Source organism: Brachyhypopomus gauderio, chromosome 11 (assembly GCF_052324685.1).
Source record: "Brachyhypopomus gauderio isolate BG-103 chromosome 11, BGAUD_0.2, whole genome shotgun sequence".
NCBI lineage: Eukaryota > Metazoa > Chordata > Actinopteri > Gymnotiformes > Hypopomidae > Brachyhypopomus > Brachyhypopomus gauderio.
Genome location: NC_135221.1, coordinates 5,404,301 through 5,417,047, shown reverse-complemented (window position 1 = coordinate 5,417,047; position 12,747 = coordinate 5,404,301). Strand labels below are relative to the sequence as shown.

General features: G+C 40.8%; 1 protein-coding gene across 1 annotated transcript; it reads left to right on the top strand.

The window, feature by feature from the left end:
• Positions 1-222: 222 nt before the first annotated feature.
• Positions 223-3,066, top strand: fgf20b (fibroblast growth factor 20b). The gene is made up of 3 exons (XM_077022923.1): positions 223-934; positions 1,333-1,436; positions 1,678-3,066. Exons 1-3 carry the CDS (start codon positions 658-660, stop codon positions 1,921-1,923), a joined length of 627 nt encoding a protein of 208 aa, XP_076879038.1. The 5' UTR covers positions 223-657; the 3' UTR covers positions 1,924-3,066.
• The last annotated feature ends 9,681 nt before the right edge of the window (positions 3,067-12,747 follow it).

Sequence of the window (12,747 nt, the reverse complement as noted above, 5' to 3'; positions counted from 1 at the left end):
TGAATAAAAAGCGCGCGCGCACACACACACACACACACACACACACACACACACACACACACACACACACACACACACACACACACACACACACAAGTGGGTTTAGTTTGAGGAGGAAAATCTCCGACAAGGCAGGTCTAAACTACCCGCACCGCCCACCAAAGCTTTTTGCTTGCGTTTTGCACCTGCCTGGTGCGTCTACCACTCATGCATAAACCTCTACCCGGGTGACACGCGCGCACACCTTGCCTGAAGTGCTATAAGTTCTGCATAGAGGTGCACTGGATTTACTCTTTATGCACGAGCGCTTCAGTACTAAATACTACGGCGAGGATGTGATTTATAAGCCAGACGTGACACTGCAATATAAAGGAACACAAACGTTTATAAAATCCGTATTGAAGAGACGGGGTTTTAGTTACATTTTCTTCACACCGAATATTCTATGTCTGGGAAATCTCAACGAAGAATCAGACCTGGCTTATAGTATGTAAATTTCTTGTACTAAACTGGGATACTCTAAAGTCCTCACTTTGTTCGACTTAGACTACTGCCAGACATGGATCTCATTCGTGATAGTCCCTAGAGTTGCGCAACGCAAGGAGGCACTACGATCGCCCAGCTCAAGTTAACCCGACCGTGAGCTCAGGATTTACGATGGCAAGCATGGGAGAAATCGGGACGCTCTTACAGAGCATGGAGGGTTTTGGACACGCCGGGTCACATTTCTTCCTACCCGCGCTTGGAGAAAACCTCGGGCTGCTTAACGATCACCTGGTTCCGGGGGAGAGACTTTCGCGCAGCACGCCGGCGGATTTAACGCATTTAAAGGGAATTCTGCGGAGAAGGCAGCTTTATTGCAGGACTGGATTTCACCTTGAAATACTCCCGGATGGCGCAGTGCAAGGCACGAGAAAGGACCACAGCCGATTCGGTATTTTTTTTTCATTATTTTGTTTTTTTTTTTTAACCATATTTCTTTTATGCTTGAAGTGAAATGACTTCACATGGTGGACATATAGAATTCTAATATAGTCGTATTACTTGGTCAGTCGTATATTTCTATAAACTATGTTCATTATTCATTGTTACTTATATTCTGTATACCGTTATACCGTTATAAACATGTATAATTTTATGACAGTGTGATATACTTGATGACGGTGTATTATATACTTTAAACCGAAGTCCACGGTGTTCAGGCGTAGCTAGTATTTCTCTACATAGTTGAGTCGAGTTACCCTTGCGAAGTTAAACAGCTAAATCACAATCTGTGACGAGAACTGGGATTTCAGAGAACATACCTAGAACAATTGATTTATTCTTCTCCAGGTATCTTGGAATTCATAAGCCTAGCAGTGGGATTAATCAGCATCAGAGGAGTGGATACTGGTCTGTACCTCGGGATGAATGACAAGGGAGAACTCTACGGCTCTGTAAGTAGACTTATTATTGTGTTCTTGTGAATTATTTGGTACAAGGAATTATACATGTCCATGTTTGTATGCAGGAACTCTGTCTCTGTGATGCTTCTTGTTACTGATGTCCATCAAGACATTTACATTTAAAAACACTTTTCCTCTTTGATATTATATTGTTTTTTTTTTTCTTCAAACTCCCCACTTGCATTAGGACTACTATTTATTTTGTCCGTGTCTGCCTGTCCTTTTCATATAGGAAAAACTGACGGCTGAGTGTGTCTTCCGGGAACAATTTGAGGAGAACTGGTACAACACATACTCCTCGAACCTGTACAAACATGGGGAAAAGGGGGCACGGTATTACGTCGCGCTCAACAAGGATGGAACACCACGGGACGGGACAAAATCGAGACGGCATCAGAAGTTCACCCATTTCCTTCCCAGGCCGGTGGACCCAGACAAAGTCCCTGAACTCTACAAAGAAGTGCTAGGCCACAGCTGAGACCATCGGCCTGGCTTTAGTTGAGGAACAGACCCCTGAAGCCCGGTTCTGAAGGAACATGGGAAACGGATGGCCGGTTTTTAGCAGCAGTGCACTCATCAGTAACAAGAGGAACATGTGTACTCTTCTTTCAGGGAGCACAGACCAGTACTGACAGTGAAGTGCTCAGCTATGATTATAAACCACAATCTTCCTGAGTGCCGAGAGCTACCGAGGGTGTCTCAGTGACCACAAGCTCTGACCCTACTTAACAGAAGGTCTGTTGTTAAAAAGGTTGGTCCTGACTGGTCCTGAGAAGCAAGCTCCTGACTGCTGTTTGAGGGCACATCAGCATGACAAGATGTTTGAGCAGAAAGACTTGAAGGAACAATACGTGTGTGGAGCTTGGAAATTGGAGGACTGAAACCTGTGGAGAACTGAATACATCATCTCATTGGATATTATTTATACAGTTCAAGCTATGCATATTTATTTTATGTATTTATTTATTTGATAATATATATTTTTACATCTAAATGTAGACATCTCATTACACAACTCTAGTAGAAGGTGCCTTAAGATTTTCAGTCTTCTTATGACTGAAGTGCAAAATAATACTCATTAATTTTGCTCTATTTACAAGTACAGTCATACTTTTCCTTTCACGTGTATGAGGAATAGTCAGTGTTTCAAGAAAGTTCCTAAAAGTTGCATGCTGCAACAAGCGATTGTTGTAACCATTACCCCAATTCAAAAATATTATGACATGTGCAGACTGAAGTTTAGTCTGTATAGTAGCATTGAGGCTAATCTGGACTCCTCAAAACAGGTCAGCTGAGTTCTAAGGGTTTTTTCACAGTCTATTTCTCAAGAGAGTTATTCCCATAAGCATATCTTCCTGAAGAAAAAGACACAATCTGTGGATATGTTTTTCTTTTCTTTAATACTGCTAGAAGTGAGAACCCGAGGTTTGTCGGACACTCATCAACTTCAAAGGTCCTCTCAGAGACCTTCTCATGTAGCAGCCACACAATGACACGATCAGGGTGAAATAAAACCTGACCTTTCGTTGCAGTCTAGTGGTTGGGTAGCCCTGCACAAATGTGGCCAGAACAATAAATATGATGCAATCTCTGCTGACTATGTCAAAATAAAGCTTGATACAACCACTTAAACAAAAGATAATGTGTCATACTTAAACATATGCAAGATGTGCGAAAACCTAAACATGAAAATAATTGCTTTCAAGGTACTTTTCCTTTTAGTCCAGTTTTTCATTTTTAATGTGACATATGATTCAGACTTACTGACAGGGTGATAAATTGTCTGTACCAGCATTTACAAATTAAACCAAGCATCACTTGGACAAAAAGACAATATGTGATTCAGATACCTCAGGTTCAGTTTACCTGTGCTTTTTTTCCTGAATGTGTTTGAATGGCTCAGTGAACAATTTGCACAACAGCGACCAAAAGAGCATATCAATCTACTGTTTCCACATCGGTCAGAAGAAGGTTTGAGTTGGAGCATGGAGGTGTGTGATCTCAGCATCTCTGTGATGGTGAGCCAGTGTCTGCTGTGACAGGTCAGTTCACATGCTCCCAGCCTTTACCGGTATACGATACTGTGGGATTTTCCCATCTGAACCACTTACAGGAAGCAGAGAACAGAGGGTGCGAGTCAACGGAAACACACTAGGGTTCGCGCTGTAGGGGCTACAGGAATGAACGTCTTCATTTGCTTACATCTATCTGCAACATGGACCTTGTAGTTTAAGACCTTTTTTGTGCAATTGGGTTTACGTTTTTTTAAAGCTGACTCCCAAAGACATTTCCTAAAATCTCAGCTCACAGGTTCTTCCCAGTGCTTACTATGCTAATATCTATGGACATCTGACAGATGAGTGCATTATGAAAAAAGAAAATAAAAAAAACAGTAATCCTGCTTAAATCCTGCTTTTTATTTCCTCGTGTGTGTGTGTGTGTGTGTGTGTGTGTGTGTGTGTGTGTGTGTGTGTGTGTGTTTGTGTGTGTGTGTGTGTGTGTGTGAACCTCCAGCTCAGTCGAAGGGTCTCAGCCACACAAGGGTGAGTTTAACATTCTACATGTTTGCTACCTGATGCCATGAAATACTTCTTGGCTCTGGTGACCTGTGTTTTGGAGTCTGTCTGGACAGAACATGATGCCTTAGTTCCAGCAGCAGGTGGTCCAAGGTGCTTCACATCCAACACTTCACTCCCTCATCCATGCCCTCTCCCTGGCCCACCTCGCGCACTTAATGCATGTGCCCTTATTTTCATCGCTTCAGACATGGCCTCAAAGAGCTCTCAAGGAAATCCAATCAGATAGAGGTGTGTGTGTGTGTGTGTGTGTGTGTGTGTGTGTGTGTGTGTGAGACAGTTTGCTAACTTCAACACCTGCCTGTGAACTAATACCACATGTTCTCTATCTGTCTGCTGTCTCTCTATCTCTGCCTCACACATAAGCACACACACACACACACACACACACACACACACCTATTCACCTTTCTTAGCAGTGCAGTCAAACAGTGCAGGTGTTCCCGTAGCACTTGTCAGCGTCTTCTTAGTCTCTGATCTTTAGGTTTCTGTGTTTGTCAGCTGGGAACATGACAGGGTGCCCACAGAGGCTCCTGGAAATGATATAGCCTCAATGGCTTTGTTGTCTGTCTGGATTACAATAAAGTTTAATTTGTATTTTTAGATACTGACCAGAGATGAGCCCAGGAGGTGGGACTAACACTCACCTCCTGGTTTAAGCTGTTGATTCTTCTAAAGATAGACATCTGTTTGCATTAAGGTGGTGTCTGACTATACGTACAGCAAGTATTTATTTTGAGCTATTTCAAAGTAAATTACCTCTTGAAAGTCATAATGCAACACAGAATTGTTGACATGACCTAGCCATGATCGTGGTAAGGCCACTGAATAAGTAGAACATTCATAACACATATTTAAGACCATGAAAAGCGAGGAAAAAATAAACTCACAGAGGATATGTTCACGAGGCCCATGTGTCACATGCTTCTTCCACACGTCATCCATGAGGTTTGCTTTCTCAGACAGCAATCAAATCCTTCATACTTCATGAGCTCTGAGGTCCTCAACCTTTGAGCTGTCAGTTTTGCTGAGAATCTTGTTTGCTTGTTTCTGTTGCTATAGAAACAATAGAAAAGTGTCTGCGTTTCTGAATGCGTCTGGGGTTTTCCTGAAGTTACAATGCAGTTTAGAGCACTCCCTAGCACTTTGAGGTAATCTGATGTGTTTAGTAATCATGCACTAGGCAGCAACATTGTTTAATATTTGATAAATGAAAATTTGATGTTTTTCATTGTTGATGCATATTTTATAGATGTAGAAAAATGTGTTTCAAATATAAAATCTAAAAATAAATAAATACTTGAAACAACATTCGTGAAACCCCATAAATTCCTGTTTTTTCGGGTCTTTAAAAGCGTGGCTCTCCCTGCAGACAGCCAAGACCTCAGGCCATGTACCTGATGTCTCAAAATGGCTAGCCCTCAGTCCCTGACGTTCACCCAGACCACACCACATCTGCTGGGCAAACCGGCCCACGAGTCCCAGCGGAGGACCCGTTCTGAGACTCCCTTTGGCCCGTGCGTCCAAGTTATAAAGCTGCAAATTAGGGCTTGACATTAGGGCACAATAATTGCTCCTGAAAGCATGAGGCATCAATTAGGCTCTCAGCACTGTGACAGGTTATCCCTACAGGACATGGGCTCTCTGTTGACTGGAGTGTTGCCCTCCTGAATTGGATGGTCTCTTTTTCCTAAGCAATAGTGTATATAAAGTTATTCCAATACAAATTACCACTTAAACTAAACAAATATGTTATATGCCCCCTCACACCCCCTCCCTCCACTGAATCGTTGCATTGCTATGAACTAAATTGCATCCAAACATATGAAAATTGTTTGGAGATGCTTTTGCCAAGGAAAATTTGTTTTCTGTTTGCTTGAGCTTTGCTGTGACTTCTGTTATGCCAATCATTTTCTAGCATAATTTATTTGTGGACTCTATATGATGTGGTATTAATTTCCACATATGGGAATTTTAAGGGGTTACCCCACAGGTCTATAGAATGGCCTCAAAGATCTCTTTGATTTTCCTGCATTCGAGTGACTTTTCCCACAGGGTTCTTCTATCCTAGGGGTCAGAAAACAGGTCAATTGGTTAATTTCCATAGTTTTTGCCTAAAACATTCTTCAGACACTTGGGAGTAATTCAATCAGCAGCCAAAACACGCAATAACATCCTTGGATGAAACTGAAAATCATTAAGAATTGATTGAATACCACAGCAAAAAGAAAACTTTGGCAAACTCTCTTCAAATAAGCTCAAGAACATATAATGAATTGACAAGAAAGCACATTTGTCAGTGTAGGCCAGGTGCTGTTTTTGCACATGACAATAATCTTTAAGATACACAAGTGATTTGGAACAAGCTACTGCTAACAGACATTGATAAAACACCATCTATGCACACGATTGGTTAAAAATGTGGTTCCTCTCCTGCACTGTTTGCCGAACCTGAGAAAGGTATGTACACCTTAAACTCTCTGCTTCCAAGTGAAAGTGGAAATGTGCATTGTAGCCCATAAGTGAGGCGGAAAATTGCTAACCCATTTGTCATTGTGCACCTAGATGTAGAGGTCAATCAATAGATTCTTTCATGACAAGCTTACAGAACTGAATGTTTTTTCATGGCCTCAGCCCTTCACACCTGGTCTACTTGGTAAAATAGCAAAACAAGAGGTTAGTGAAAGAAAGGGGGCTTTAGAGGAGTCTGGCCTTACACACAGAGAAAACCGATAGGTGTGAAGAATGTGGCATGTAACTTAGCACTAACCCGACTGTCCCCGTTCAGTTTAGCATACAAATTGCACCCAGCGGACAGCAAAAGTATCCCGAGTTCCCATTTTGTTTGTGTTTTTCAGTCAAAGTCATGACGTTTTTCAGTCAGTTTTTGAGTCGGGTTTGTTATATGGTCAAAGGAAGGAGCTGGTGGCAAACCTCAAATTAATTTAGGTTTTCTTATACAGTCAACATCAACCTGAGTATTTCTTTCAACCTCCACAAAGTAATCTTCATTAGAATTCTAATCCCTTTACCAATATTTACCGGCCTTTAAGCAGTGTCCTACACAAAGCCTTCAACTCTACCTAGATGGAAGTAATTTCTTATATGAGCTAATACGCATTACACTAATGCATCATAAATTTAATTTGTGGAATCTGCTTAAATAAATATGTAGGACAGGTTATTGATCAAACGGGGCTTAGATTTCTCTATAGATTTCTCTTTCAGTCAGAAAAGATGAGGAAAGATTTCTGTTGACATGACTGATTGCTTCTTGTCTAAATGCAAATATCTTTGATTGTTCCAAAAGAACCTTCAGAAAATATTGATGCGTGTTGAGAAAAGATCGCTTCCTTTTCCTCCGCGATGTCCTTGCTGAATCAAACAAGTATTCCATTCTTCATGCGTACCACCCGTTGCATTTTACATTGGCATTTAAAGCAAAAATCTGGCTTGCAGCAGAACAAAAAAATGCTGTAAGCAACATAGTTACACCCATGACGTTTTTGCATTTTAAGGTTTGTTGCTGGTGATCACACTCATGCAGACATAACCTCTACAATCCCAATTGTCTGTTTTGGGTTGTTGTGGGGTTTTTTTTTCCAGTCCAGTGTGTCTGTGAGATGTGATGTGCTAAGACTCTGTTTCTCTGATGGCCTTGAGTGATCAGCTTTACTAGATCATAGTGTGGATATCAAACAGCGGGGCCACCTGTCAGCGCGTACAGCTGCTTTTAAACTGCTCCCATGAAGCCGCCCTATAAATCACGCCCGCCTGGCAAGCCCCTGCACGTCATTCGAGGTGTTTGCAAGTACTACAGCTCATCCTGATCAGAAAATCACCCGGCTATCCATAAATTACTCCATTGCTAGTATTGCCATAAACATTCAACCTTGCAAGATGGCCGCTACATGTTGCAGACCTTAAAACGAGCAGTGTTAGTTTAGTTATAGGGATGGGTTATTTTAACTCAAGGAAGGCAAGCTTGATAAGGTAACAGAGAAGTAACAGGGAATCAGCACATATGTGATTCTTAAACGTTTACACAATTACAGAATCATTTAAAGCACACTACACACTGCCTGTTGTCTTTTGGCGAACTTAACTCTATACATTGAAGGCTTTTGTCCATTTGTTCAAACTGTAAAAAAGTACACTGCAATATTATGTCAGCTGCCAAACTTCCCATATGTTCCTAAATGGGTGCCTCTGCCAGTCACATAACAGGATGGATGAAAGTGAGGTACAGTCATCCGACCCTAAACACGTTTCAGAGCATCGGTTAGCATGTCACAGTCTTCACCTCTGCCCAAAAGATCTGAAAGTACACGCGAGGTAATATTCACTGCCAGACTGGCCTGCACATCTCATCTGTGGCAGATGTGACCTCCAGAATTGAAAACCATACCTGTTGTGAGCAGCTTCAAACAAGCACAACACTAAACCGCCTCCATAGTAATTTGGGAAGCTTCTGAGGACAGGAAATCCCCTGGCAAGGAGCTCCATTGTCCTGATCATGTACGTTAGGGAAGGTTTGCTTCAGAGGGAGCCACTGCGCAAAACTGGCCTCTATGTTTGACAAAATCTGCTTACGCCACTGGAAAACAACGGTCCAAACCGGATGGTCTCAGATGTAATCACAGATTACGGATCACGGTTACGAAGGGGGGATCAGAAGAAGTGATTTTAATATGGTGGTGTTTACTTTCATGGACACATGACCAAAAGAGGTATTATTTAAAAGTATTAATAGTTATGCAACTATGAAGAGCTTAGCTGTGTGCATTTCCATATAATTTGGAAATGACAAACCAGGCCATCGGTTTATGACAAACCAGCATCAAAATAAATTTGACACGATTTCCCTTTCATGCAATTCCACTTCTAAGAACACTGCCCCAGGCCAACACACATCCTTACAGAGTTTAACAATGACAAATTCAAATGGCACAAGATCAAATACGTACCCACAGATTTTCAAAAGAGTGTTTTTTCCTAAGTACTACGTAGGTTTTTAATCTGATGCAGGTTCAGAACAGTCAGCCCTGTCACTTGGACAATTTAAGATGCAATATGAACATTAAATTATACTCCGCCCAGCCCATAAGAAGGTGCACTATGAGATTAATTTCATTGCTGGGTATTTTAGCACCTTGCAATTGTGAAATGAAACAAAGATCATGTGACTGAATGTAGTTAATGCAGCTTTGGTTCAGTGAGCTGCACTGGACCATAAACCCTCAGTTGCTCTGTGCTTTGTATGCATTGTCATGTAAAATAGCTTGGACAATAATATGCTGTGCTGTACTGCCACTCATTCAGTGTTGTCTCATATATAGCACACTACAATGCAAATGTGCACAGTACTTGTGACAAATATTTAGTAGATCTATACATATATTTTACTTTCCTTGGATATGTACATGGTTTAGTAGCACATGTATATTTATTGTAAATCAATGCTGCGAGAATACAAAGGGCAAGGATGTAAACTGCTCACTCACCATACTCCTGTGTGTGATGTGACAAATTGATTAGATATGATTTTGATGTATGATATGATTAAAAATGATTTGATTTTTGATTTGATTTGAAATGAAATACCCAAAGACTTGATTGCATGTGTTACATTTGCATCTGGTAAACATGGAGTCTTCTGATAAATAACGGTTGCAGCCAAACATGTTGCAAGTTTTAAGCACTGTTTTTGGATTGAATTGATTTGTCAAGCTACATTTTGAGCCAGGCCCTGTGGATTCTGCTGTTCAGTTACTAGTGCACTGCAAATTATTAGCATGGTATTTCTGTGCCTTGTAGGCCTTATGAAAATCATATTCCAAGTTTGAAAGCATACACAGTGCTGTAAGCCAACTGTAAGATGCTTTAAAGACACTGCTACTTGTAAGCAGAAAGATTAGGCTAAAAGCTTAGCATATGAAGTGTTTCATGGAACCCTCTTCATTGTGAATTTGCAAAACAGAAATAAACTGAATAAAAAAAAAATGTTGATTTCAGGTCCCGTGAAGAAGGCTTTCTTCATCTTATCAAAAAGCTCATGTACAGAAGTTAATCAGTGCAGTACAAAGGAGTCTTTATTTAGGTGAAACCTCTATGCTCTCCGATATCAAAGGCAGCCGAAGCTGCCACAACAAGATGCTACTCCAGGTGATAAGATATATGCCATCTGACATATGAAAGAATGTCTGTAGTGATAGTGAATTAGAAATTTGAGCTAAGGCCCAGTCATTAAAGTCTCCAGGTTTCACATCAAGGGTGGAAATTCATTTTGCACTTCTTAAAAAGTGCAAAAAGTGCAAACTTGGTGCAAACCAAGACACCCACTGGTTATGAAATAAGAACACCAAAATCAGAGTTTGACCAAAAATGTCCAATTATAATAAACCCGTCAGTTCATGAAATACCAGGCTTTAAAGAAATGGATTTAATTAAATATTTATAGAAAAATAATCATGTTATGACAAGTTTAACAATAAATTAATTCAGTGAAATGCTAGAAAAAAACCCTTTGTATCGATTACAACAGGGTTTCTCTTTAGAGGTGACTAATCCCAACAGTAATAATCTAGAAGGAAACTGCTCAGCGGACAGGTATAGATGGAGTACTCGTTAACATATAGACCTGCTGTCTACAGATATCCTAGTACTTCTGTTTTAACTTAAAGCCATCAGGTTTGGGAAAATTACTAGTAATCTATTAATCCCTTTCCCATACACATACAGTTGGGATACACTCCTCTAAATCAGATGTGAAAGTAAAGAATGCCTGCACCAGCATTTCAAAAGAGAGAGAGAGAGAGAGAGAGAGAGAGAGAGAGAGAGAGTGTGTGTGTGTGTGTGAGAGAGAGAAAGTTTTCCACATTGTCAAATGTTTCATGTTCATATTTTTAAATGTTTTCTGACCCAACCATCAGAATGCCGCACCAGAAATTGAGACTCATCAGAGCCTCAGTTTCCTGTTCTTAGCTGACAGTAGTGGCGCCCGGTGTGGTCTTCTGCTGCCGTAGCCCATCTGCCTCAAGGTTTGACATGTTGTGCATTCAGAGATGCTCTTCTGCATGCCTAAATTTTAACAACCGAGGTTATTTGAGTTACTGTTGCTGTTCTACCAGCTTGAACCAGCCTGTTCTCCTCTGACCTCTGGCATCAACAAGGCATTTGCACCCACATTACTGCCACTCACTGGATATTTTCTCCTTTTCGGACCATTCTCTGTAAACCCTAGAGATGGTTGTGCATGAAAATCCCAGTACATCAGCAGTTTCTGAAATACTCTGCCACCAAAAACCATGCCACGTTCAAAGTCACTTTAATTACCTTTCTTCCTCATTCTGATGCTCGGTTTGGACAGATCGTCTTGGCCATGTCTACATGACTAAATGCATTGAGTTGCTGCCATGTGATTGGCATATATATATATATATATATATATATATATATATATATATATATATATATATATATATATATATATATATATATATATATATCACCAGGCAATTAAATGAGGTTTGTTTTGCCTGCAAAGACCTGACTGCACAGGGAGAGGGTCGTTGTTTCACGCAGGAGGAAATGTTGCATTAGGTCTGCATAAGAGTGGAGAAGCGGTTGATGAAAGGTGCAGCTTTGAGTGCAGCCAGCCTAATCTAAGAGGCATCACAAGACCACGGCCAGGGTGCTGGACTGCTTCGCACAGCTACAAACCTGTGGTGAAAAAAGAAAGAAAAACTCATAACCTTGATGGACAGAAGGGTCAACAATTGGAATAAGAAGAAAGAAATAGATTGGATTTCTAAAATTGGATGCAGGATGAGATTAATATCATATATTGTGCCAAGGGGAGCTCGACATTTTGGCAGCTAGAGAAACTTAAGCTGACAGCTTCCTGGATGCGCATACTTAGAAAGACATTATGTAAACATTCATTCCGTATGAAAGGCCCAATTCAATAATTTGTAGAAGTCTAACCGAGATAAAATGAATTTATGAATGGATGTAGTAAGACTACGTTATGCAGGGAGAAAGCCAGCTGTGTGGACATGTCTTAAGACAAAAGAGTGACAGTCCGTGACAGAATGGCGGTAGAAATGGCGGTAGAAATGTCAGGCAATGTCGTCATTTGAGGCCAGCAGTGCTTTCGCAGTTACATCATGTGTACCATGTATCGTCACAACTGACATCACCTTTGTTAGACAAAGTAAGCACTCAAAATGTTCAAAATGTACCTTCTCTGTAGTGCTACTCACTGCAGGGATTCAGTATTTGGTGTGGACCATACACAAAGTGAGTGTAACAAATATGGTCGCCTTCTTAAAGCTCATGGCAGAGGTGTAGGAACGAGCAGATCAAAGTAAAGTTCAGAGTACATTGGAAGCTCTTCTCTGAGCTGAAGCGATGTTTATCCATGCATTCCCCTTGTCACGGCCAAACAAAAGCATCTCCCTCCCCCTGTGGAAAAAAAAGTGTGAAATCCACAATGAACTTCACCTATGGTGACTGAACACAAGAACCAACAGAATCCATCGCCTTCGGGCAAGAACCCTGTGAGGTTTATTTTGTCAGCTGTCAAGTATGTTACAATTTGTTGTTTATGACATTGAACAACACACATGTCTACACTGGAAAAGAACATTTTCTTCATGTGCTTTTAGTAAAATATTTGATTCATGCACAGTGTGGTTGGAATAATGTCTGAAGGGCGTCAATAA

Coding starts and splice junctions, on each gene's coding strand:
- fgf20b (XM_077022923.1), top strand. CDS start 658: ATGGCAAGCATGGGAGAAATCGGGACGCTCTTACAGAGCATGGAGGGT. Junction 935..1,332: donor AAAGGACCACAGCCGATTCG/GTATTTTTTTTT, acceptor ATTCTTCTCCAG/GTATCTTGGAATTCATAAGC. Junction 1,437..1,677: donor AGGGAGAACTCTACGGCTCT/GTAAGTAGACTT, acceptor CTTTTCATATAG/GAAAAACTGACGGCTGAGTG.